General features: G+C 45.3%; 2 protein-coding genes across 2 annotated transcripts in view; one reads left to right on the top strand and one right to left on the bottom strand.

Moving 5' to 3' along the window:
- The window catches only part of LOC147885822 (uncharacterized), a 53,124-nt gene extending 37,733 nt beyond the window's left edge, over positions 1–15,391 (top strand). The window contains exons 3-4 of the mRNA XM_087396224.1: positions 9,147–9,679; positions 15,346–15,391. Of these exons, the coding sequence (XP_087252350.1) occupies positions 9,147–9,679; positions 15,346–15,391 (579 nt within the window). The remainder of the gene's footprint in view (positions 1–9,146; positions 9,680–15,345) is intronic.
- LOC147885823 (uncharacterized) overlaps positions 1–26,431 on the bottom strand; it is a 35,755-nt gene extending 9,324 nt beyond the window's left edge. Inside the window, exon 1 of the mRNA XM_087396225.1 lies at positions 24,133–26,431. Within this exon, the coding sequence (XP_087252351.1) occupies positions 24,335–26,431 (2,097 nt within the window). The 3' untranslated portion in view covers positions 24,133–24,334. The remainder of the gene's footprint in view (positions 1–24,132) is intronic.
- Positions 26,432–26,768: the final 337 nt, after the last annotated feature.

The following is a 26,768-nucleotide window of genomic DNA, read 5'->3' on the forward strand; positions in this document are numbered from 1 at the left end:
AACAAGATCAGCCTTTTGCTGCCCAGACAAGATCAGGGAATAGACAGCATGGTCACTTTCTTGAGTTTGCACTCCTTGCTACAGCTTGCAATGAAGAGCCTCTGTGCCATCAAGATGCTTTTAACAGCAAAGAGTGGATGGATTCAATGAGGGCTGAGTTACATTCCATTGCTAAAAATGACACATGGGAATTAGTAGATCTCCCTCCCGGCAAGCATGCCATTGGAACCCAGTGGGTCTACAAATTAAAAAGGAAATCTGATGGCAGCATAGATCGATACAAAGCCCGTCTTGTTGCAAAAGGGTATGCCCAACAACAAGGCATTGACTTTGAGGAGACATTTTCTCCCACATCCAGGATTACTACCATTAGATGTGTCATTGCCATTGCAGCCCATCATCATTGGCAAGTGCACCACTTGACATCAAGACTACTTTTCTTCATGGGGATCTGCAGGAAGAAGTATATGTCACACAACCTCTTGGCTTTGAGGTTGTTAATTCTGAAAATGAGGTATGCCGGCCTAGAAAAGCCCTTTATGGTTTGAAGCAGGCACTCAGGGCATGGTATGCCAAAATTCACGCACATTTACTATCCCTTGGTTTTCAAAATAGCCCCACAGAACCCACTCTTTATGTCCGCGGGAGTGGATCTGATTTTTTAGTGCTGATTTTATATGTGGATGATATGCTCATCACGGGCCTAGATACTCAGCAAATTGCAGCTTTCAAGGCTGATTTGCAGCAGGTTTTTGAAATGTCAGACATGGGACAGTTCCACTATTATTTGGGCATTCAGTATGCTCATGTTGAGGGGGGTATCATGATGTCTCAGTCCAAGTATATTGGACAGCTCCTTGATCATTTTCAGTTCGAGGATTGCAAGCCAATCTCTACTCTAGTGGACCCTGGCTTCAAATTCTCAGCTCATGATGGGAGCCCACCATGTGATATCACTCTTTATCAGCAAGCTGTTGGATGCCTTATTTATTTATGTCACACCAGACCTGACTTATAGTATGCACTATCTCAGCTCAGCAGATTCATGCACATGCCCAGTTCACAGCATTGGCAAGCAGTGAAGAGAGTCTTCAGATATCTCAAAGGCACTCAGGATTTAGCCCTCTTCTATGGTGATCAGGGCTCACTTACCATGCATGCTTACACGGATAGTGACTGGGCACGATGTTCCGACACCAGAGTGTCACATACTGGCAATTGTTTTTTGCTTGTCAATTCATATATCTCTTGGCTCAGCAAGAAGCAACCAACATTTGCCACATCTAGCTATGAGGCTGAGTACACGGCAGCTTTCACCGCTACAGTAGAGTGTGTTTGGCTTCGACAGTTACTTACACTGACATGTCTTGGTATTCGCCAGACATCCTCCACTATTGTCTACACTGACAGCCAGAGTGCTTTGGCCATTGCGCGTAACCCAGTGTTTCATGCGCGTACCAAGCATATTGAAGTTCACTATCATTATGTTCGGGAGCAGTTGTCAGCAAGAGACATAGAGTTGTCCTATCTTCCCACAAAGGACAACATAGCAGATATGTTTACAAAGGCACTTCCTCGTCCCAAGTTCGAAGTCTTCCGACAGGCTTTACACTTGGTTCCCTTTGTTACATGATCTGACATCCCTTGTACATTCATAGGTAGCTATATCCTTTTGGATGAACATGTGCCACCATGACCAGAAAATACCAGGTATTCTGAGACGTTTCTAGAATACTTCAGCCCATCCCATGGAGGGGGGTTTGTAGGCCATCTCCTGGTGGTTCTAGTGATGCCCTATAGGCCATGGTATGTGCCTTGTAGGCATAAATATAGGCACTTGTAGTGTTAGTGCCTTTTAGGCCACCTAGGACACTTAGTCCTAGGTGACACCTAGGACACTTAGTCCTAGGTCTAGGTACTTGTACCTTGTACTCCCTTTTTTCATCATCCTAGTTGACGTGATGGCTGATTATCATCAACTCTTTGTATTCTCTCTTTGCCTATCGATCCTACAGAATGTTGAGTACTGAGAGGAAAGATGGGAAAGTAAAGTAATAGCCTTGTCCTCAGAAAATATATCTTCTTGGTTTGAAAGACCTCTCACTGAAGAGCTTGCAACATGTTGAGGTGCTCCCGCATCGTCAAGGACTTCGTAGGATTCAGCACACTCTGATACCAATGAAACCTCGAAGGCAAAACCTCCTGCTCTTTCTTTTCAATACAAACACTCTCTCTTGCTCTCCTTCAGTCCCTCTCTATACAAGTACACTAGGGCCCAAGACAAACGTTGGGCTGGACCCCCCCCCTGAAGGTTTTTATTCATTAAGGAGAAAGTGAGTACAAGAGTTCAGCGTGAAGCTGCTTCTCTAAAAATTTAAAACGTGAATAATTATACATGAGCTCTTAGGCTCTCTTTCTTGGCAACAAGCCACTTGTCGAATTCTACATTACTTTCCTAATTACATGCCACTAAGGGCAACTTTGGAGTCTTCGAAGCACTTAGTCACGCGAACCATCTCCTAGATGCTTGTTAGGCTCCGTAGCGCTTAGGAAAATAACCCTTCCTAGTACCTGCAACAATTAATTAAAGCGCACCACCATGGCACCCATTAATTGCTAGCGCTGTGCATGCAAATAATAAACTATGGACTAATCTAAGTCACGGTGGGCGTCTCCACTGAACACATGTGGACACATAACAAATATATATAAATATATTTATTCTCTGGAGTCAGCGCTCTTGATCATAATTAAGGGGCTTTGAGCAAGGGTCGAGGCGCCTTAATTTTAGTCAAGTCTCTCCAACCGAAGTTGACACAACTCTCCAACCGAAGTTGGCACATCTTGGTTAATCGCAATTAACCTTCTTGGTATAAACCAAGTCTTCCTGACCGAAATCAAGCTTACTTGACCGAAGTCAAGTATCTTTGACCATAGTCAATTCTTTGATCAATAGAAAACTCATTTGACCATAATTAACCCAGATGGAAAACTCTTTAATTATGATCAAATAAATAGTAAACTATACTTTGACTTAGGATATTTACATTGTGGTCACATCCCCTCGGCTTCTATTCAATTGACCTCAACTGAAAAGCTTCCTTGTAAACATCCAAAAGCTGTGGATGATCGGAGAACATGTCTTCATCCATCCACTTGGCATCCAATGCCATATTATTCTTGAATTTTACAAGGTACTTGTAAAATTCCTTGCCCTGAGGGCCTTTGTGTACAGTATCTGCTCTAGCTGAAGGACCTCCTCTGGCTCATCCACTTCTGGTGGATCCTCTAATATTGCCTCTATAGGCTCTGGCCCCTGAAATTTCTTTATTCAAGAATGCTCTGGCAATGCTAAATTGTATGCAACCTCATTTATTCTTTTTGTAACCCTGAAAGGGCCATAGTACATGGGAGATAACTTTGCATACACTTTCTGTTTGCCTTTAAACTTACGGAGCCTAGATTTCTCGAACTTTAAAAGTACCCAATCCCCTTCCTTGAGATTCAACTGTCTCCTATGCTTATCTGCAGCTCTTTTATGCTTCTCTTGAGACCTTTCAATTGTTGTCCGGACTTGGCTATAAGCTGTCTGGAGGTCTCTCACAAACTGATCAGCTGCAAATATTTTGTCCTTGGTCCTCAGAATAGGTGGCCGAATCACCTTCCCATAGATGACCTCAAAGGGGGCTTTCCTTATAGAGTTGTGTACTGTATTATTGTAAGCAAACTATGTACTGTATTATTGTAAGCAAACTCTACCAATGGTAGGTACTTTTCCTAGTGTGAACCTTGGTCACCCACATAGCATTTCAGCATATCCAATGCTGTGGAATTGCTACTTCACTTTGACCATCTATCTAAGGATGGAAAGAAGAAGAAAAATTCAGATTTGTCCCCATATTATCAAATAAAGCTCTCCAGAATAGACTGGTCATTCTAGGATCTCAATCACTGACAATGCACTTAGGCATACCATGATGCTTAAAGATCTGAGCCATGAAAAGCTTAGCCATATGATCTGCCTTTATGGTTTTACGAACTGGAATGAAATGAGCTTGCTTGCTGAATTTATCAATGATAGTCCAAATCCCATCATTCCCTGACTTTGATCTTGGCAAATCAAAAATGAAGTCACTGTAATGCTTTCCCACGGTGCATGAGGCATGGGAAGAGGCATAAGTAGGCTAGGTGCCTTCCGTCTATCATACTTCACTTTCTGATACGTAAGGCATTCACTAACAAACTGATGTATATCTTTCCGCATCCCTGGCCAAAAGAAATATGTAAGAAATCCTAGATTTACTATATTTAGAAATGTGCTAAGGAACAAAAAGAAGACTGAAATAGCAGAGAACAAGGAATATTTGTATTGCTTGAGTGTTTGTAGTGTGTCATCCATACAGTTGGGCCTCTCTTATATAGAGAGTGAAGAATCACACATGAAAAGGTGTGTACCCCAAAGTGTATGTGCATGAAGAGGTGTGTACCCCTTGTGAAGGGTGTGACCCTTGATGAGAGGGTACATTACAATGGGAGTGTCTCTTCAATAGAATGTCTCTTGTGAAGGGTTGTGCCTCATAGGAAGTGTCCCGTCGAAAGGGCATACCCTTTCACAAGTGTCCAGTCATCAAACCATCCACATAAGTCTAAGATATAGAGAAAGGAATACGTCACACATCGTGACATCCTCTCCCACTCAAAATAAGACCCTAGTGGAGATAATGAACTGATGTAGAAAATATCACGGTAAATTCTAAAAATACTGCTGTAAAATGTCAGGGTACTGCTGTAAGTCTTCATCAGATTGCCAAGTAGCGTCGGAGCCGTCCAGATCTCGCCAAAGAACAAGGAATTCCGTGATAAGTCGATGTCAAGTCTCTCGCTGTCAATGGTCCAAAATACGCTCAGGAATAAGGAGAACATAATCATCTTCGATTTCTGGGACATAATCATCTGCAGGAGGAACTGCTTCATCGCCTGGAATGTACGTCTTTAGCCAAGAAATATGAAATGTCAAATGGATTTTACCCCATGATGGTGGTAATTCCAATTTGTAACTTAAAGGTGAATTTTTCTTGACGATCCGGAAAAGTCCATAGTATCTTGTTCGCAACTTAGGAAACACAGACTTAACCATCTTATAGCGATGTGGGGCTACAAATAATAGCACCATGTCACCAGTGTCAAATTCCAGGTGACGTCTATGTTGGTGGGCAGACCGTTGATACCGCTCTTACGCTATTCGCATATGATCCCTAACTTGGAGTAGAATGTCTTGCATTTCTTGAACCAATTGATCAGCTAGGGCCACTCGATGTTGAAGTACAAAATTCGTTGGTACAATCGGAATATGTCCATAAGCTGCTTGGAATGGAGTCATGCTGATGGCACTATGGAAAGAGTTATTATAAGCAAACTCAAGGAGTGGTAGATACTCTTCCCAAGCTGCTAGGCATGACTAGAAATACTGTCGAAGCATTTCTTCCAGAACTTGGTTGACTCTTTCAGTCTGGCCATCTGATTTTGGGTGGTAGGCTGAACTGAACAGTAGAGTTGTACCCAAAGTTTCGAACAGTGAAATCCAAAAGTGACTGATAAACTTAGGATCTCTGTCGAATACGATATTCTTAGGCAATCCATGGTGTCGGAAGATGTGTTGTATGAATGTTCGGAGCCTATGCACTTCTTTTGCAAGCAACAAAGTGTGCCATTTTGGACAATCGATCAACAATTACCATAATTTGAGTGTTACCTCGGGAGGATCGTGGTAGTGTGGTAATGAAATCCATGGAAATACTTTCCCACCTTTCAATTGGAACTGGAAGAGGCTGAAGAAGACCTGCTGGAAGTCGTCGGCTTGCTTTCATTTGTTGACAAGATAAGCAAGATGTAACCATTTTGATGACGTCGCTTTTCATCTGAGGCCAGTAGTATGTTGCACTGAGTAACATATAAGTCTTGTTGATGCCTGGATGGGTAGCATAAGAAACTACATGATGCTCTTTTAACAAAAAATCTTCTGTTCGGAAGTCGAAGGTTGATCTTTTGAAAAAACTTGTACTGCTGTGCCGAAGTCTTTATCATTGAAATACTTCCCTTTGAATGAATTCGGAACATCCACAGATAATGTAGAGATTACCATAGCTGATGCTAGAGTTGACCTGCTGAGAACCTCTGCAACTACATTGCGTAGTCCTGGAATGTACTCAATGGCCATGTGAAAGTTGGCCAGAAACTCAACCCAACGTACTTGTCGAGCAATCATGACTGGCTGAGTAAAGATTACTTTATAGAGTGATGGTCTGTCTTGACCACCAAGTCGGCTCCCATAAGATAATGTTTCCAAGAGCGATAAGCATGTACAACAGCAAGAAACTCCTTATCATAAACCGGGTATTGAGTTTGGATATCGGAATGTTTATGGCTGTCAAAAGCAATAACTCTGCCTTCTTGCATCAAGACTGCTCTTGTAGCGATGTCGGAAGCGTCGGTCATGACCTCAAATGGAAGGTTTGGGTCAGCAATAGCCATAACTGGTGTGGTAGTGAGTGCTTGCTTGAGTTGTTGGAAACTATACTCTGTTTTGGGAAGCCATTGAAAAACTGCTGTGCTTTTCGATAATTCGGACATAGGAGCTGCGATTTTGGAAAACTGATAGACCTTTGTATGGTAGAAGTTTGCCAAACCGAGAAAAGAGCGGACATCATGAACAGTCAGCCAATTTCGGATTACCTTGACCTTCTTGGGATCCACAGAGATGCCTTGAGCTGAAATAACATGTCCCAAATATTCAAGTTGGGTCTTGAAGAACTCACTCTTCTCAATGTTGATGTAGAGAGAATTTGCACGGAGAACTTCAAAAACTTGGTGAAGATGTTGTTTGTGCTCATGTAGGGATCTGCTGAAAACGAGGATGTCATCGAGGTAAACGATGACGAACTTATCGAGGAAAGGCCTAAAGATGTCGTTCATTAGTGTCATGAATGTGGCCAGGGCATTGTTTAACCCACAAGGCATGACCAAACATTCGTAGTGTCCATACTTTATTCGAAAAGCTGTCTTGTACTCATCGCCTTCTCGTATGTGAATTTGATGATAACCTGAACGAAGATCAATCTTTGAAAATTGTGTTGCGTGTAGAAGTTGATCGAAGAGCTCATCGATGCGAGGCAATGGATACTTGTTTTTTATAGTGAGCTTATTGAGGGCTCCGTAGTCGATGCAAAGGCGCATTGACTTATTCTTTTTTTCCACAAGTAGTACAAGAGATTTGAAAGGGCTGGGACTGGGCCCAATGTGACCTTTGTCGAGTAGTTCGGTCACCAGTCTTCGGATTTCTTCATTTTGAGTGTAAGAAACCCGATAAGGAGGTTTCGACGGTGGATTACTGCCGGGAATAATTTCAATTGGGTGATCCACTGGTCGTCGAGGTGGTAACTGCTTTAGCAATTCCTATGGAAAAATATCCAGGTAGGTGTCATGTGCACGGATTGATATCTGACGTGTACTAGGTACACAGGACTAGCTCAGGTTAGCCTGGGGAGGCTTAGAGCTAGGCAGGCTTGATTCTCGGATTGAGTGGCAAGGGTACGAACTATTTATAGGTCTTCGCTATTTTTGGCGCTTGGGGCCCGAGTCTATAAAAGGGGCCCAGGGGGTTCAGTTCTCAGTGTGCAGCTGGGAGCAAGTTTCGTTCCCAGGTGCCAGGTCTGTTCCTGGATTGAGTCGCGGACACGCGCCTGCATCTTAGCGTAGCCCAAGGCCCAGTGGCAGATCCAGGGCTTCACAGCACCACCTGGTGGTATGGGACACCAGGCTGGTTTGGATCTGATTGGGAGTTCGTGCCAGTAGCTCAGCTCGTGGCTCGGAGGGGACATCTCATGATTCGGGATCACATCCCGTAGATGTCATGGTTGGGTGGTGAGCAGCCTGCTCAGTTTCTCACGTTGTGTGTGGTTTGCTTGCAGATCAGAGGTTTCAGGAGTGCGGGGACGTGTCAGTTGGTATCAAAGCCACCTCCTGAGGTAGGAACTTCTGATGCGGGAATTTTTGACGAATTTTTCCTCCAGGTATGCCCTAAAATTCGAAATTTGTTGCTGCGATTTCTCCTGGGTTCCTGGGTTAACAGGGGTGGTCAGGATGTAGGGAAAAGGTAGAAGAAAGGAGGGAGAGTTTCAAAATTCCTGAAGGGGGCTGAGAGAGAAGGCTGTAAGCAGGAGTGAGAGCAGAGAAGAAGGGAGGAGAGGCGAAGGACCTGACAAGGGCTGCAAGGGAGGCGGAGATGGGACGCTAAAGCTGTACGGAAATCCGGCCAAGGCAGGGAGAGGCGAGATGCGCAGGAACAGGGTGCGGCCAGCCTGCATTGAGGGATGCTTTTTTCGAAAAAAAAGCACCCCCTCCAAAGCTGGGAGGGTCGGCCTTTTCTGGAAGCAGGGCTTCCTAATTAGGCTGCCCTGCTCCCTATATAGATGGGGCAGGGTACCAGCCCACCCATAGCCTTGCAAAGAGCCTAGCTGCGCCATCGAGCAGCGTGCCAGCCCTGCGCCAGCCATCCGTACGGTGCCTGCGTCAGCCCTGCGTCAGCCTGCCGTACACCTGCGCCATCCTTGCGTCAGCTGTACCTGCATCGCCAGCCATCCGTACAGTCGCCATACAGCCACGTCAGCTGCTGTACGGCCTCCGTCAGCTACTGTACGGCCTGCGTCAGCAGCCGTACAGCCACATCAGCAGACCGTACGGACCACGTCAGCAGCCGTACAGCCACGTCAGCAGACCGTACAGCCACGTCAGCAGTCCGTACACTGCAGGATTCCGTACGCTGCATCCGGCAGCGGGTTCAGCCAGATTTCGAGATTCGTGGGCTTCCGGTTTGCCAGTTTCCAGCATCTCCTTCCGTCAGCATCTCTTGGGACGGTTTTCCTCTGCTCCATTCTCCTTTTCGCTTCGGTTCAGTCAGTTATTTCTCTCAGTATGTATTCAAATCAGATTTCAGTTATGTCTCATTCTGCAAATCCCGAGTTCACCATGGGAGAGCAGGATTTGGATTACACTCCTGTGGGAGAGGAGGATCAGGGTCTCTATGATGACCTGATAACAAAAAGGCCTTCAGTGAATTTACAACTGCTCTAGATGGAAAATTCGAGCAGGTTAATGCAAATCAAACGGGGTTGACACAGCAACTCCAGGGGATTCAAGCGACTCTCACTCTTCTGGCTAGCACTATGCAGGCACTCACGCATGTGGATGCCATGGCTTCAGTGCTAGGCCCAAATATAACTCCAGACCCTTTTCCAGGAGATCAAAAGTCTAGAACGAAGGAGGTAGTTGACACTTGGTTACACAAGTGGCAGGTACACTTTCAGTTCCACCCATACCCAGATGAGAAGAAGATCCAGCTTGCAGCGGGTTTCATGTCAGGTAAAGCGTTGCTATGGTGGAAGAAACTCCAGCCTAAGCCCGATACATGGACAGATTTTGAAGGGGCCTTCAAGAAGGAGTTCCTGAAAAAGGAGGATGATTATGATATCGTTGGCAAGCTTAAAGCCCTCGATATGTCAAAGTTAAACTTGACCTTTGAAGTTTATCTTCAAAGATTTCGGGATCTGCAAACCAGGGCCACTAAGATGGATCCAGTGACCTTCTTAGGTTTCTTGGTGGATGGTTTGCCAGATTCATACAAGTTGCAGATAAAGAACAACAAATGCACAACGTTGCAGGAGGCCATGAATTATGCGCGCATATATGATGATACCATGGCCGGTGCCAAAGCAACTACAGTTTTCGACACGAGTGGAAAGAACAAACGTAAGTTCTTTCAGCATACGACTAGTACTGGGGAGACGAAGTCTACGGACAACGCCTCCAAGAAAAACTTGACTCCAGCTAAGAATGGTAAAGCCCGTTTCCTTCGTACTTTGAGGCTCAAGAAAGAAGGACGGTGCTTCTATTGCGAGGAGCGGGGCCACACCAAGAATGAGTGTCCAAAGCGCAAGAACCAAAAGTTGGTGCTTGGACCGAAGCTCCAGGCGGGTCCACATACCGCAGCCAAGGGAGCAAACCAAGTCTCGATGACAGGTATTTCTGTAAATGTCATTACCTGCCCACTCTCTTGTAATTGTACTTTCAATACTTCGTTGTTTGGTTCCCATGATCTTTTCCGAGTTTATGAAGAAGTTATGGACCAACAGGTTCACATTCTCTTTGATCCGGGCAGCTCTCACAATTTTGTTAATTACAAATTTGTGCAAAAGATGGGGCTGTCCACAGTACCTAGCGACCACACCTATGAGGTGCAGCTTCCAGCTGGGAAGCAGTTTTGGGGTCGCGAGGTTGAAGCGCTTCCTATCCGGATTCAAGCCTACACAGGGGCTCTTACATGTTATGTTATGCATCTGGAGCATGTAGACTTGTTGTTCGGAATAGAGTGGTTTAAAACCCACAATATTCAGATCGGATGGACGGAGCATACGCTTTCTTTTGTAGATAAGGACATCCAATTTTGTATTCAGTGTGATAAAATTCACTCTTCTCATGGGCCTATTGTATCTGCGATGCAGCTTCGGAATATATTAAACAATTCTCATTATGATGTCTATCAGTGTGTTTTGATTCCGCTTTCTTCATTTGTTGTTTCTGTAATTAACAAGAATGAATTAAGTGTGTTTGAACACCGTGAATTGAGAATATTGTTAGATAGTTTTAAGGATGTATTCCCAGCTCAACTGCCGGAAGGTTTACCTCCAGAACGGGCAGTAGATCATCGCATAGACTTAGTCCCAGGGGCTCAACCTATCAGTGTACCACCTTATAGGATGAGCCAGGTAGAGGAGGATGAGTTAGCTTTACAGCTTCAGGATTACCTGAATATGGGCTATATCCGCCCAAGTAAATCATCTTGGGGTGCACCTGTCCTCCTAAGAAAGAAGAAAGATTCTTCCCGGAGAATGTGTATAGATTATAAACGATTAAATAAAGTGACAATTAAGAATCGATACCCTCTCCCTCGTTCCGATGATTTGATAGACCGTTTGGCCGGAGCGAAGTATTTCACTAAGATTGATTTGCGTACCGGTTATCATCAAGTCCGTATCTATGCTAAACACATAGATAGGACCGCATTCCGAACTAGGTATGGTCATTACGAGTTTCTCGTATTACCTTTTGGTTTGACCAATGCTCCTGCTACTTTTCAGCAGATGATGAACGATTTGTTCAGGGATTTTCTGGGCAAATTTGTTGTACTGTTCTTAGATGACATCTTGGTATATAGTCGAACGCTTGAGGATCACATAGGACACCTCCGGGTTGTCTTAGTTGTTCTAAGACAGCATAAGCTCTATGCCAAGATGAGTAAATGTGACTTCTTTATGAAGGAGATCATTTACTTAGGACACAAGATTTCTTTTGAAGGTATTAGCATTGATCTGGATCGTATTCAGAAGGTTTTGGAATGGCCTATCCCTCAGACTGTGAAACAACTTCGTTCTTTCGTAGGATTTACGGTATTTCTTCGCAAGTCTGTGCGTGATTATTCACATATCACGGCACCCTTGACAAACATATTGAAAGGTCGTGGACGCAGGTCTACTCAGCCGATCCCTTGGAATGATGCAATGAACAAGGCTTTTGAAACCTTGAAGTTTTCTATCAAGGAAGCACCCGTTCTTGCATTACCCGATCCTACCCGGCCTTATGTTTTAGAGGCCGATGCGAGTGATTATGCGATTGGGGCAGCTCTATTCCAAGAGGGCAGACCTGTAGCTTTCGAGAGTAAGAAGCTAGACGACACTCAATATCGTTGGCCCACACTTGAGAAGGAACTTTATGCTGTAGTGTATGCTCTTAAGGTTTGGAGACACTACTTGTATGGTTCAAAGTTCCTTGTATTGACTGATCATCAGTCAATTAAGTATGTGTGTGATGGATCAGAATTGAGGGGAAGGAAAGCTAGATGGGCAGAATTAATGCAAGATTTTGATTTCGAAATACGTTATCGTAAGGGTTCGTTGAATACTGTGGCGGATGCCTTAAGTCGAGTTAAGTTTGTAAATGCTCTGTCATTTACAAAAATATCCTCAGACCTTTTTCAATCCTTGAGAGGGCTATACGCAACTGATAGTTATTGCAGTTCTTATTGGCAGAGTCCAGGATGGGAGCTCCATGGTTGACCAGGACTCAGGGATTGTGCTACCTATGGTACAGGCGGCGAGAGGTCAGTGGATGATTAGGAACGGCTTGCTGTTCCGGAATGAAAAGATTTGTGTGCCAGATGTTCCGGACCTTAAATCCAAGATTCTCTGGGAGTGTCATGATGCTCCTAGTGCTGGACATCCGGGTATACATAGGACTCTGTCTCTTGTGAAGCATACCTTTTATTGGCCTAATATGCGTGCATTTATTGAGAACTATGTAGTAGGTTGCCGGGTTTGTCAAGTTACTAAGGCAGAACGCCTTAGAAGCGCAGGCTTATTACAGCCATTACAGATTCCACGTAATAAATGGGAAAGCATTTCCATGGATTTTATTACTGGTTTGCCTCGTACGCGCAAGGGTCATGACTCCATTTGGGTCATAGTTGACCGTTTGACAAAAATGGCTAGATTCTTACCTACTAGAACAACTATATCAGCTGTTTAGTTGGCTCACGAGTTTGTGGACCACTTGTTTAAACTGTATGGTTTGCCATCTGACATAGTCAGTGACAGGGACTCAAAGTTTACAAGTAACTTTTGGACACTTGTTTTTTAGAAGTTAGAAACTACTCTAAGTATGAGTTCCTCGGATCATGCACAATCCGATGGCAGTACAGAGAAGGTCAACCACTTGGTTGAAGACATGCTTCGGGCATATGTATCTAAGAGACAGTCTTCATGGGAAGATTATCTACCTATGATAGAATTTGCTTACAACAGTGCAAAGCATTCTAGTACTGGTTACAGTCCTTTTATGCTTATGTACGGGTTTCAACCTAAGTCACCAGTTATGGTTGGATTAAAAGGGATTCAAAATGATGCTGCTAAGAACTTCTTGCTAGATATGCAGGAAATGTTACAGTTTGCCAAGGAGTCTATTAGAAGTGCCCAAGATCGGGACAGATTTTATGCTAATAGACATCGTTCACCTAGAGAATTCTCTGAAGGAACGATGGTATATTTGCGAATTCCGAAGGAATCCAAGAGCCTAAGTACTGGTTTGGTTCCGTAATTATCCCCCAGATACTGTGGCCCATTCAAGGTCATTAAAAGAATTGGACCAGTTGCATATCGACTAGAATTGCCTCCTGATGTTAAAGTACATCCAGTCTTTCATGTCAGTAGACTGAAAGAAGTTTTGGGTGCGGATGATCAACTTGTTTCTCCTCATGAGATAATAGAAGTTACAGATTTGACTTTTATTCCTCACGAACCTGAGTGTATTCTTGAATTTCGTGACAGACAGATTCGTAATCGTTCTATCACGGAATACAAGATCAAGTGGAAGGATCGTGTTGAGAAGGATGCAACATGGGAGACATTACAAAACCTCCAGAGAACATTTCCGGGTTTTTTAGCGAACTCAAGAGTGAGTTCTTAGAGGAGGGGGAGTATGTCATGTGCACGGATTGGTATCTGACGTGTACTACGTACACAGGACTAGCTCAGGTTAGCCTGGGGAGGCTTAGAGCTAGGCAGGCTTGATTCTCGGGTTGAGTGGCAAGGGTACGAACTATTTATAGGTCTTCGCTATTTTTGGCACTTGGGGCCCGAGTCTATAAAAGGGGCCCAGGGGGTTCAGTTCTCAGTGTGCAGTTGGGAGCAAGTTTCGTTCCCAGGTGCCAGGTCTGTTCCTGGATTGAGTCGCGGATGCGCGCCTGCATCTTAGCGTAGCCCAAGGCCCAGTGGCAGATCCAGGGCTTCATAGCGCCACTTGGTGGTATGGGACACCAGGCTGGTTTGGATCTGATTGGGAGTTCGTGCCAGTAGCTCAGGCTCGTGGCTCGGAGGGGACATCTCATGATTCGGGATCACATCCCGTAGATGTCATGGTTGGGTGGTGAGCAGCTTGCTCAATTTCTCACGTTGTGTGTGGTTTGCTTGCAAATCAGAGGTTTCAGGAGTGCGGGGACGTGTCAGTAGGGCTGGAAAAAAGGTTGGTTGAGGTATTCAGGAGAATCCTTTGTTGGTGTCTCCTCTACTACCGTAACCAAAAGAAGTGAAGTATTTACTTGACGTTTACGAACCCACTTCTTTACTTGTAGGGCAGAGGCAATTGGGGTTGAAGGAGAGTCCCTAGAACCAGTTAGCTCAATAAGTTTTCCCTCGTGGACAAACTGGATAGTATGGCTGCGAAAACTGATTGATGGATCATAGTCGTAGAGCCACTGTTATCCAAGTATGACATTGTACCGAGAAAGAGGCATGATGTTGAAGTTCAACTTGTCCGTATAATGTTGGATGCAAAAAGACAAGTTTTTGATCCTGGCGTCGCACAAGAAGGTAGTTCCATTTGTGAGTTCAATCTGATAGTCCATCGGACTAGGACTGGTGGACAACCGAAGTTTATTGACGATAGAACTAGCTAGGAAGTTATGAGAGCAGCCACTGTCGATGAGGATAGTGACCGTTGTTCCACGAATTGATCCTTGGACACAAAGTACTTGAGTGGCCACGAAAGGTTCGGGGTTGCTGGCAAGGCTCATGTGGATGGTATTTGCCATTCGAAAAGCTTTGCCTTTCTTGTCTTGTGCTAGGGTAGCATCTTCTGTTTGAGAAGTGCTAGGTTCCATATTGGAATTTTGCTTTGGTCGCTTGGGACCATCGAACCATCTATGGTCGCCTGTACAGATGGTACAAAGTCTTTTTGTGCTGGAGTTGTTCTTCTTGTCACTAGCCGCACCTTTATGTTGGGGATGACTGTGATGACTTTGGGAGGAAGAAGAGGCGCGATCCTTGGAGGAGTGCTTCTGTTGGGATCCAGCATACGATTTCTGAGACTTATGGGGATCTTGAGACTGTCGCTGACCTTGATTACCTGAGTTTTTTCTAAACTTGGGGTTATCTTGAGGACGAGCACCTTTGGCCATAGTAGAGTTCTATGTTTGATTAGCACTCTGCTTCCCTGTGTTTTGAAAATCTATAATGCGCTTTGCGTAAGCAATAGCGCCAGCCGTGGTGGTGATGTTTGCTTTGAGGACATCAATGCGTAACGAGGGGTTTAGGCCTGAGATGAAAGCATGAAGGCAATCATCATCAGTTAAACCATCAATCTCCAGCACCAATGTGGTGAACTGAGAGATGTAGGAAGACAGGGAGCCTGTTTGCTCCAACTGTCTGAGTTTTGAACATGCTTGGAAGTTTGCATTGGCAGGTATGAACTACTTACGGAGCACGTGTTCAAAGCGTTCCTACGTTAACACACTTTTGCCGTCCTTTAAGCGTCGTTGCCACCATAGGAAAGATGTATCCTTGAGGAGGAAATCTTTTTGCCTTCAGTGAGGTCAATACTATCAAAGTACATGCGCAGTTTTGCGAGCCATTGGTCAACTGTTCGGCGATTTCGTTGACCAGTGTAGGCTTCCGAAGTTTAATGTCAAGTCTTTTAGTTTTGAAAGCTTGGAGTAAGCGGTAGAGGGTACGGAGTTCAGTGTTTTCTACCTCAGGTGGAAACGAGTCCACATAGTCGTCCGATGGTGTCACGTCATCCTTTGTATGTGTGGTACTGCGAGAATCTCAAAGTTGTTGGACTTTCTGGACCAAGTCGGCGATGCTGTCTTGAAGTTGAGAAATTTGAAGTTGAAGTAGTGCTTCGCCTTGTAAGTTGACTTTAAGGGTCTTTTTTGGACTTGAGTCGCTAATCTCTGGAGAGGTTGCACACAAGCGTTGCGACATATCTGAGGTCCCTATGAGAAGAGCACGAACCTGCGCTCTAGTTTGTACCATTCTTGGAAGAAAATCCGGGCTGCTTCCTAAGGTTGCTCATATTGGAGGGGGCAAGCGAGGCAGGATGGAACCACCCGTGGAAATCTGGTAAAGGAGGTCCTGTCTGAGGTAACACTGGTGATGCCGAAGTGGGTGTTACTGCTCGTGAGAGTACAAGGGTAGGTTACAGAGTCCACGGATCTGAGAAGGGATAAGGAGCTGCTGTTGGGAGTGGAGGATATCCAGGAGAAGGAGTGCCTTCAGAGTGTAAATACTGTCATGGGGAAGGTACAACCTGTGCAGGAGGATATCTGGGAGTTGAAAGAGGTGGAGAGTACCCTGGAGATGCTGAAGCTAAGAGGTAAAAGTCTCTCCAAAGATGGACAGCAAACTCGTGAGGAATATCGCGTTCTGGGTATCTACGTGTCTCGTGGAACACAACCTGGACTGTGCTGAGCAAGTAATATAATTGAGGTGCCTCACGCAGAAGGTATAGGATGTGGTCCAAGTCACTGGAAGGGCACGTGACACAGAAGACCCACGATGCAAAAGCTCCGAAATGGGCTGGTTGTGCAATCTGAACATGATATTGTGTGGTAGATGATGCCTGAGGTGTCCTTGAAGGGATTGGGGAATTATCAGGGGTTTCCATGCTTTAAGGAGGAGGCTTTCATTTGCTGTAATTTGATAATGAGTGTCAAATAACAATATGAAAGAAAATCCTTAGAAACAGAATGGAAAGAATCCACCTGGCATAGATTAGATCTGCCAATTAGTTGCATAGAATGGCCTGAAAATCTCTGTCCAGAGGTCCATTTACTATTTTTGCAAGTTCACGTTGAAGTGTGAGCAAGAAAAAGGTGCCTGGCGAGACTTTCGAGGCATGGTGCAGAAAAGGGCAGATTGCGTGGAACCAGACACGCTTTTCCTGCGTTTAATTCAGTGGCAAGTACCTGTGGGGTGCAAGGAGCAAGACTGGGCCTGGCTGGTCAGAATTGGAAGGCAGCAAAAAGCCGCTGTTCATAGGCTAAGGTGGCGAGATGAGCCAGCAAGAACCAGGCTGGTCTGAATCGTGATAGAGGGGCAGCAAGGGCTGCTGGTCACAGGTAGGTATGGTGGCGATGCTCTAGCAAGGGCCGGCTGCTAAAAATGAGCTCTAGCAAGGGCCGGCTGCTAAAAACGATCCAATAGATTGTAGGATGGAAGCCTGACAAAGGGCGCAGCCTGCTTGCATCTGGCGCTGCTTGTTGCTTGCTTCCAAGGCTGATTTGCAGTAGAAGAAGATGGCGAATTTCTGGGACCTTGGCGAATTTCTGGCACCTACGCTGTTTGCAGAAATTGGGGCAGCAAGATGACGATAGAGGCTGCAAAGGGGATCTGTTCGATCACAAGGTCTTGTAGGCAGGTATGCAAAAGAGGCAGCTGATGCAGGCCATCGAGAACTACGCAAGATGGAGGCCTGACGAAGGGCACGGCTTGCTGCAAAGATATGGTGCAAACACGTACGGCTGTTTTGGAGCAAAGAAAGCAGATGTGAAATCAAGATTGGATTTTGCTTTTTTTTCTTCTTGCTGGTTGGTGGTTGCCAAAAATTAAAACGTGGGTTTGGAGAACCCTTGGGTAGTATAGGGTTAGATCTTGGGTATAGGCTGGTTCCCCTTTTTAGGCCCTCTAGGTACCCTTTTGTAGGGTGCTTGGTGCCAAAAGGTGTGCCTATTCTAAGGGGTGTGACCCTTGGAATAGGTGTACCTTTTCAGGAAGGGGTCTAACCCTGTTTTAAAAAGGGGTGTCCCCACACAAAAAGATGTCTCCTTTTTTCCACGATGGGGTGCCCTTGGATGAGGGGTCAAAACTCTTCATCAAAAGGTATGTCCGATAGTGGAAAAGGTACGTCCCTTGGTTTTGGGGCAAAACTCTTCATTAAAAGGTATGTCCGATGGTGGAAAAGGTACGTCCCTTGGTTTTGGGACAGCCCAAGCACATCAAAAGACACGATTTTGTCCTGTCCATTCACATCAACTCGTGATGTGAGAGAGATGGAGAGGTCATTGATGACTTTAGGTGGGGTTGGCGCTAAAAATTTTTACACTCATTCTCTCCATCTCTTCCATGCACAATGTGCGCGGATATCCTTCTAGCGGAAAGAGATGTATTGGATAGGCACTAGAAGGTGGGGGGCATTTCCTACAGGCAGGAGCGAAATTTGCTCTGATACCACTGTAAGAAATCCTAGATTCACTATATTTAGAAATGTGCTAAGGAACAGAAAGGAGACTGAAATAGCAGAGAACAAGGAATATTTGTATTGCTTGAGTGTCCGTAGTGTGTCATCCATACAGTTGGGCCTCTCTTATATAGAGAGTGAAGAGTCACACATGAAAAGGTGTGTACTCCAAAGTGTATGTGCATGAAGAGGTGTGTACCCCTTGTGAAGGGTGTGACCCTTGATGAGAGGGTACATTACGATGGGAGTGTCTCTTCAATAGAATGTCTCTTGTGAAGGATTGTGCCTCATAGGAAGTGTCCCGTCGAAAGGGCATACCCTTTCACAAGTGTCCATTCATCAAACCATCCATAAGATATAGAGAAAGGAATACGTCACAGATCGTGACAAAATACCTCTCTAGTGCTAGAATTGTTGCTGTAATTCCTCTATGTCTAGCATAGGGAGGTGCATGGCATTCTTCCAAAATCTTTTTCCTCATCTCCTGAGTGATGCATAGGCAGTCATCTTTCATTAGATACCATCTTTCAAGGAATAGTGATTGGTAGACTGCCCCTCTTGCATTTGCTGTAAAATCTCACAAAAATCTGCATCATTAGCATATTGCTCCCTCATGCATTCCAGGTCCTGATGATAAGCAATGGTCACATTGTTGACCTGGGATCTTCGGGACAAAGCATCTGCCACTCTGTTCTGAATTCTTGCTGGAGTATGGACAATCTGAAAATGATACATTGACAACATATTTGCCCATTTCATATGCTTCTCAGAGAGTTTTGTCTGAGTTAGAAAATATCTCAGACTTTGGTGATCTGTTTTAACAGTAAAATATGCTCCCAAAAGATAATGCTTCCATGTGTTCACACCATGAACTACAACCAACAATTCTTTTTCATAGATTCCCAGATATCTTTCAGCATCACGCAATCTTCGGCTTTCGTATGCTACTACATGTCCATTCTAATGTAATGAAGCCCCAACACACTCTCCACAAGCATCGCAATCAACATCAAAAAGTTGATAAAGATCCGGGACTACAAGGATAGGCTCTATAGTCAACTTCTCCTTGAGTGTATTGAATGCTTTCTTCTGTGACATTCCCCATGTGACGGCTGCATTTTTCTTAGTAAGGTCATGTAGTGGAGCTGCGATATCAACAAAATGCCTTATGAATCTCCTGTAATAGGAGCAAAGTCCCATATTTATTCTTTGGTTGACCGGAGTTAGCACTCTTGATCATAATTAAGGGGCTTTGACCAAGGGTCAAGGTGCCTTAATAATAGTCAAGTCTCTCCAACCAAAGTTGGCGCTTCTTGGTTAATTGCAATTAACCTTCTTGGTATAAACGAAGTCTTCTTGACCGAAATCAGGCTTACTTGACCGAAGTCAAGTATCTTTAACTGTAGTCAATTCTTTGACCAATAGAAAACTCTTTTAGATGGAAAACTCTTTAATTATGATCAAATAAATGGTCCACTGTACTTTGACTTACGATATTTACGTTGTGGTGACAGCACACGCATCTGCACTTCCAAGGAGACATGCTTTGTGGGTGATACCCTGTCATATAGAGAGGCCAAGTGCTCCCAAATTCCTTTGGCCAGTGTCATGTGCTTCCCTGCTCGCCTCCCTGCTCTTGAAGATGGAGCTCCGGTGTCCATGATGTCCAATGGACAAAAGTTGGAGTCTTGCAACTAAAGCAACCAAGGAACCGGTACCCTTCTCGCGGCTCCGCTGATGGCACTTCCTCTAGTAGTGACCCGTCTGGCCACAATGGTTGCAGGTCCCCTCGGCTTCAAGGCATCGTGGTCCGAGTTGGACTTTTCTCTGAAGACTTTGACTGAGACGATTTCCACATACCCTTGTTGTTATTGTTGTTCTGCCCTTTCGACTGCGGAGTGGCCAAGGGGAGGGTTTTGGAAGCACTCCTCTTGATCCAAGAGAGTGTTGAGTGCCGAGTCTCCCATTGGTAATCAAAGACGACCAGAATGTTGAGTACTGAGAGGAAAGATGGGAAAGTAAAGTGATAGCGTTGTCCTCAGATAATCTCTCTTCTTTGTTTGAAGGACCTCTCGCTCAAGAGCTTGCACTTGTTGAGGTGCCCCTGCATCGTTAAGGAGTTCGTAGGATTCAGCACACACATCTGCACTTCCAAAGAGACATGCTTTGTGGGTGATACCCTATCATATAGAGAGGCCAAGTGCTCCCAAATTCCTTTGGCCAGTGTCATGTGCTTCACATGATTGATCACCTGCAGTTGAGGAAGATGAAGGAGATACATGGGCATTGACACGATCCCACAAGTGTGCCAAGGTTTCCTGCTCCTCCTGGACTAGTTTGCCAAGGTGCTCCTCCCAATCTGGCGCAGACTGCCACACTGCTCCGTTATAACCTTCCATATACCGTAGTTGTTTCCATCCAACTAACGGTCCACCAGGAGAGTAGGACGATTGGGATCTTCACCAGCTTCTTAGCCATCTCAAGCAAACCTGCCATGGAGGGGGGATCTTGCTCTTGTGAAGGGAGGGTGGGTACCAAAAAAAGGGAAGAGGCTGCTGTTGCTTTGCAACGTGGCTGTCTCTCAGCAACGGCTCCTTCTGGACACTTCATCTTGTCCCGAATAGTCCACGCCTGATCCAATCAGCAGCAAACACCCTCTGTCACGATCACTCTCTCTGTGTCCAAGGCTTTACCTTGTGCTCTAATACCATTTCAGAGATCAGCAGAAGTATGCGAAAGGAGAGAGAGCAGAACTGCGGATAGAGAGAAATTAGAAATGTGCAATAAACTGCAAGTGAATACAGAAGAGAGTTGCTGGAAAAACTCTGCTTTACTGCTGAGAAAACCACTTCTGCACGACACAATAGAGGGGCAATAGTGTACCCTATTTATAGGAGGGAATGATGGGTCTGTTTAGTCAGGCCGACTGGCCCAACTGTATGCTGGTTGGCTGGTCAGTTCAACCCAACCTACTGGTTGGCTGACCCAACCCAACCAGTCCTGCCAAGGCTGGCTATAAATAGCCCTTGCCAGCCTATAATGAGCCCCTAACAAGGCCCTACATTCAGCCCTTCATCTAGCCTAGATACTGTGGCAACATGCCCTGGCATAGCCCCCAACTACCAACACCATTCCAGGGAGAGATGAAGAGAAAACTACAACTATCCTCAGGCGGGCACACCCACATAACAGCCGTCACTCCCTCTAGTACAGACAGGAGATGCCCAGAATTCTAACAGAAACACCCTTTAATGCTTATAGTCCTAACCCCCATGCTAGCTTGGCCAATATTTCACCTGTTGGGTTCATATTCAAGTAGAAATCACCAAACGGCAGAAAGTCCGAAAGATTCCCCTCGTTCACAGCAGCTGATGTAACTTTAGGCAAATGTATGATGCAAATTTTTACATTTATGCATATACTTCTCCCGAGAACAGTAAAACACCATGCACTTTTTGGCAAAAAGATGCAAGCAATCGACTGAATAAAATTCATTTTCGAATAGAAATTTGAGCACTTTGTTTTCAGTATAGGGCCCCAAAAACATGGAAATTTTCCTGAGGAGGCTTGGCCAGCCCCACCCCCCCCCCTTTCTTCCCCCCTCCCCCTCTCCCCCAAAAAAAAGATAAAGAAAAAAAAGAAACGGAAAAAAGGTTCTCCAAATACAACAGTACAACATGAAAGAGAAACATAACACGCACATTCTAATGCCAAAAGACCTGCATGAAGGAATTCTCAATTATCTTGGAAACAGACACTTGCTACGCTCGTCCAGACAGACAAGGCATGCACAATGATGTGGTTGGTAGTTATCCTGTTGTTTAACAAGCAAAGTCCCAATGGACAAGAATGTGTTGTGAGCGCTCATAGAGCTTGGTCTTGCCTGGAAACACTACTTGAGAATGAGGGCTTGAATGTATATTCTCAGAAAGAATTAAAGGAATCTCTTCAAACGTTACATGCATTGGATGCAGCCTCTGAAATAGAGGAAGAAACATTAGTAGACAGCAGGGAAGTCACACCTACTCATGCTGTACCTCGTTCTTGTGTGCAACAGAGGCTACACAGATTGATTGAGGATTTCTGTTGGATGATGGGCTTCACTATACCATGTGGGCCTTACTTGGACCTAGCTACGTTCAAGCAGAAAAACCAAGGGGTGGAGTCTTTGAAATTTGAATGGGTCGAGCTGAAAGGAGTATATGCAAAATGCTAGCTTCTACATGGGGGAAGCTTTTACAGGTTGAACAGCTGCTGATTATGCGTTGCATACTCAGCAACTGGGGAGAATATGTTCTGTAAACCCACCTCCGCTATGGAGTCTAGAGGGAGCTACGGTATCTTGCAGGAATCTAGATGTGATGTTTCATGCCGATTGGGTCATTGGAGCCCAAGATATGCAATTAGCTTTGTTTGTGTATAGTCATGCTCCCATGGAGAAGGGGGGGCGGGGGTTGGGGGGTGGCAGAGTGGTTAGCTTTAAAAAAGGGTAAGGTTTGGTGTAAATACGGGATGGGGAAGAGTTGGAGTGGACGGGCTTTCTATACGGGCGATTTCCAGGTAGTCGGGAGGGGGGAACGAGAGGAACAAATAGCGGTATGTACAGATTGTTATTTTAACTTGGGAGTACTTTTCAGGGTTTGACAAATAAAAAGCTACGGTTTTTGCTGGGCACACATAGGAGTTTTTTTGTTTTCTCCCTCCTTCACACTTGCTTCCCGCAGAGGTTCTAATTTTTTAGTCAGAGTTACAGCAGGTTCGGCTCCCAACAGTTGAGCTACAGTTGTATTAATCTTCATGGATTGCAGATCTTCCCAAAAACCATACTTGGATCCAGTTTTCTGGGTCAAATCCTCGAGGATGACAATGTCGGGGAACCTTGCAGTTCTAGAAGGAGGGTGTTCAGGTGCCCCCATCAGATCAAGTGGAGTTTACAGCATACCATGTCTCTGACAGAGATTTCATCACGTCCCAAAGGGCATGATACCATTGCTGATATCATTTCTCAATAAGGTCATCCAAACGCCATGGACACGAATGACATCTCGTTGAGCTGACACGTGATACATGATTATCACCATCCACTAGGATTGCTCCATGGCAGGTTGCATTCCTACCCATTGTAATGCTGTTTTTTATCCATAGGTGTACTTGCCCTCCTGTGGACATTAACACGATGATGATCATGATCAGCGACATGTGGTTGTTTTCCTCCTCGAGTCCTCGAGGGCCAAAAACAGAGAGATCAGCTTACATGAGCAGAGAGGAGGGCACAAGAGGGACCTACAGATCCCAATCATAGGAAATCACAGATTTTTTCTCCAGCAACACAAGCCAAGAGCAGCAGGGGACCAGATGTGGCAAAGAGCAAGAGTGCACGACTCAACAAACCTGACCCTTGATGGACACTCACATGAGGACACTGATATATCCTCTCTACTCTTTGACCTCATGAGAAAGACAGCGGGAGTGATAGTGGCTCTTGTCAGACGACGAGCTTCCTCTCAAAGGCTACAGAGGAGGAGGGAGGGACTCGGATAGTCTGGGCATGTTGATCAGCAACAGCAGTCCATCATTGATTTCTCCCTCGACGATTCCAGCCTTCACCAGATCCAGATCCATTGTCACACGAGGTCATCTTGTCCATCCTCAGCCAACCAGTGGAGTTGGTCTCACAGACAATATTTACATGCCCAGCCACCACGATGGACAGCTGATTTGGCGGCTGACCAGTGGCTTCCACAGCTGCTCTTTTTGGGTTCTCCTACTTGCAGTAACAGGGCTATGTATCTATTTTCTTGTTTCAGTCACCAGCCTTGGGCTATGGATGCCCGTTTTGAGTGGCCCCACCCCTCGGCTTTCATTGTATCTGGGTTTTTTTAAGTCTCACAGACCCCTCGGTGTGTTTCATATACGTTAAATAAACTCTCTCTCTCTTATGTGCAATTCAGCAACATGCACACACATGCATGTGCATACCATTGAACATGTTAACAGTTAAATCAGACTTACAGCATTTATTTACAGAAGAAGTTAGTTGAGAACATGAATCACCCATTTCAGTCAAATACCTTGCCCGTTCTTGCAGCCCTCCTTATAGTCGTAAGTGTTTTCTTGTTGTCTATCATAATAGCAGCAGCAGCCGCTATCAGTGGATGTGTACCTTCATTCTCCCCACCATGGTACAGTCATAGACTGTGAGCAACCTACTAGCTCATGAGTATCCTCTCTCTTTTGCCAACTTGACAAACCTGGCAGCGAAATCCAATTTGCTGGCCTTTTCATATACTATAGCCATATGCTGATAAAGATCACACTCTGCAATCACTCCCTGCTCTTTTAGCTCCTCAAGAAGAGACTCAGCAGCTTGTGGCTTCCCTAAGTTACCGTACATTGTCATCATCTGCAAATGAACTTTGTCATCAAGAACACACCCCTGAGCCTGCAGGTCCCTGTAAAATGTCTCAGCTTCATGAAGAAGCTTCAGCTGCCCAAATGCTGACAAGAGCGCCAAACACGTCTCCGAATCAGGTAGAAGACCTTTCCCTCTCATGATCTCATACACTTCCAATGCATGTGTGGCCATCTTGTTGAGCCGATAGACCTCAATCATGCTCTTGAAGACGGAAATATCTAACACTTTTCCAGCTCTAAGGCTTTGATTGAAAAGCTTGGATGCCTCTTCCACCTTCCCTGCCTTTGCCAAGATATTTATAGCTGTATTTGGAGGAACGTACTGTGACTGCTTCAGCTCTTCAAGGAGCCGCTGCGCATGTGCAATCAAACCAGACCTCTCATATATAAGTATCATTGTTTGGTAGAGAATTTCATCCATTTGAAAGCCAGAGGAACGCAGATTCTGAAAAAGAACAGCGGCCTTTTCAAACTTTCCTGCCTTTGCATATGCCGAAAGAAGGGTTGCATATGTGACCGCATTTGGCTCAATCCCTTGTTCTTGCATTTTCCGAGCAAGCTTTGACGCATCCTCATAGTCAAGAGCTTGCCCAACTATATCTATCATTGTATTGTATGTAATTACATTTGGACGCACCTCCCTCTGCTGCAGCATAATGCGGAACAAATAAGCTGCTTGGCCTCTCATTCCTGCCTCTCCATAAACATTTATGAGGGTATTGTATGTCACAACGCTCGGAAAAACACCCATCTTTTCCATGCTCCCAAAGAGGTTCTCAGCCTGCACGACCATTTCTAACTTTCCATACACCTTGATCATCATATTGCAAGTTGTGAGGTCCATGGCACAGTTCTCGGCCTTCATTTCCAAAAAGACATCTTTGGCCTCCCTATACTTTTCTGCTTCCGCATACACATTTATGAGAGTACTGTAGCCTACAGTGTCTGGAGCAACCCCATTTGCCCTCATCTCTGAGAAGAGACTCCGAGCTTCTCTGAATAATTTAGCCTTGCCAAAAAAATTGATCATAGAATTGTAGACTATGCGATCAGGGAGAATTCCAGCTGCCTTCATTCTACTGAAAAGGGCCGTCGCTTTTGAGAAATTCCCCAATTTCCCGGCAAGATCGATAAGCGTGCTATACGAAATGAGGTCAGGGGTGATACCAGCGTTCTCCATTTTCTCCAGCCACGAAAGAGCTGCCTCTAATTTGCCAGCTTTCCCGAACTGACTTATCAAGGTAGCATAAGTATACTTGTCGGGTGGAACCTTAAAGCTGAGCATTTCTTTATAAAGCCCCTCAGCAAGAATCCACTTTTGAGCTCTTAAAACGTTTCTCAAGGTGATGTTATAACCAAAAGTAGATGGCCTGTAGCCCCCCTTCTCAACCATCCAATCGTGGAGAGCCAGCGCTCGTTGCCAATCTCTCTCCTGACTGAGGATAGTAATCATAAGCCGAAACGATAATTTCCCTTTCCACGGTGCCATCGCTTCATCGAGCTCCTCTGGACTGAACGTCTGCTCCAGAGCATCCTTGATCTCCTCTATATTCACGAGATGGTCAGTCCGGGAATCCGGTGTCCGTCGTCGTGGCACGCTACCCGTCATAAGAAGACGGGAGCCCGGTTTGCACCAGGTGTCCCGAGCAGGGGAAAGCAAGCTGTGCTCCGAGACCATATCCGGTTGCAGAAGCTTACGGGAAGGGTCGTCATAAGGTGTGGGAGGGTGGTCGGGGACAAAAGAGATGAATGAGCTACTGGTATGAGAGGAAACAGAAGGAGAGGAAGCAGGAACAAGGGAAGGCGATGGTGGGAAGCGAGAGGAGGTTAGAATTGGAAGAGGAGGAGGCAAAAGGGAAGCTATTGAAGAAGAAGCACAAGCACTTGTGGAGCTCATGCTGCTCTGCCACCTTCCTCCTCTCTCTTTTGTTCCTCACCTTATATTCACCTCCCCTATGCTAAAGCTCCAACTCTAGGCTTCTTGGCTAAGGAAGCTCTCCCCCCACTCTCCACCATGGGCCTTGCATTTCCTCCCTCCGCTACCCCGGATCTTGCGCTTAAACACTTTCACACACGGGCTTCGCACAAACATATCATTCAGCAACTGAGAAGTGGCCACGTGGTTATCATGGCAAATTGTTTTTTTTTGGGCCCGCCTTGCACTGCCTCCCAAGAAAAATCCCCTGCCCAAACTTTATTGGGTTGTCACATAAGCTTTGTTTGCGTCCATTTGT

This window comes from Dipteris shenzhenensis, chromosome 25 (assembly GCF_047967505.1).
Source record: "Dipteris shenzhenensis isolate YYH24624 ecotype China chromosome 25, Dip_SZ_1.0, whole genome shotgun sequence".
In the NCBI taxonomy this organism is placed as follows: Eukaryota; Viridiplantae; Streptophyta; class Polypodiopsida; order Gleicheniales; family Dipteridaceae; genus Dipteris; species Dipteris shenzhenensis.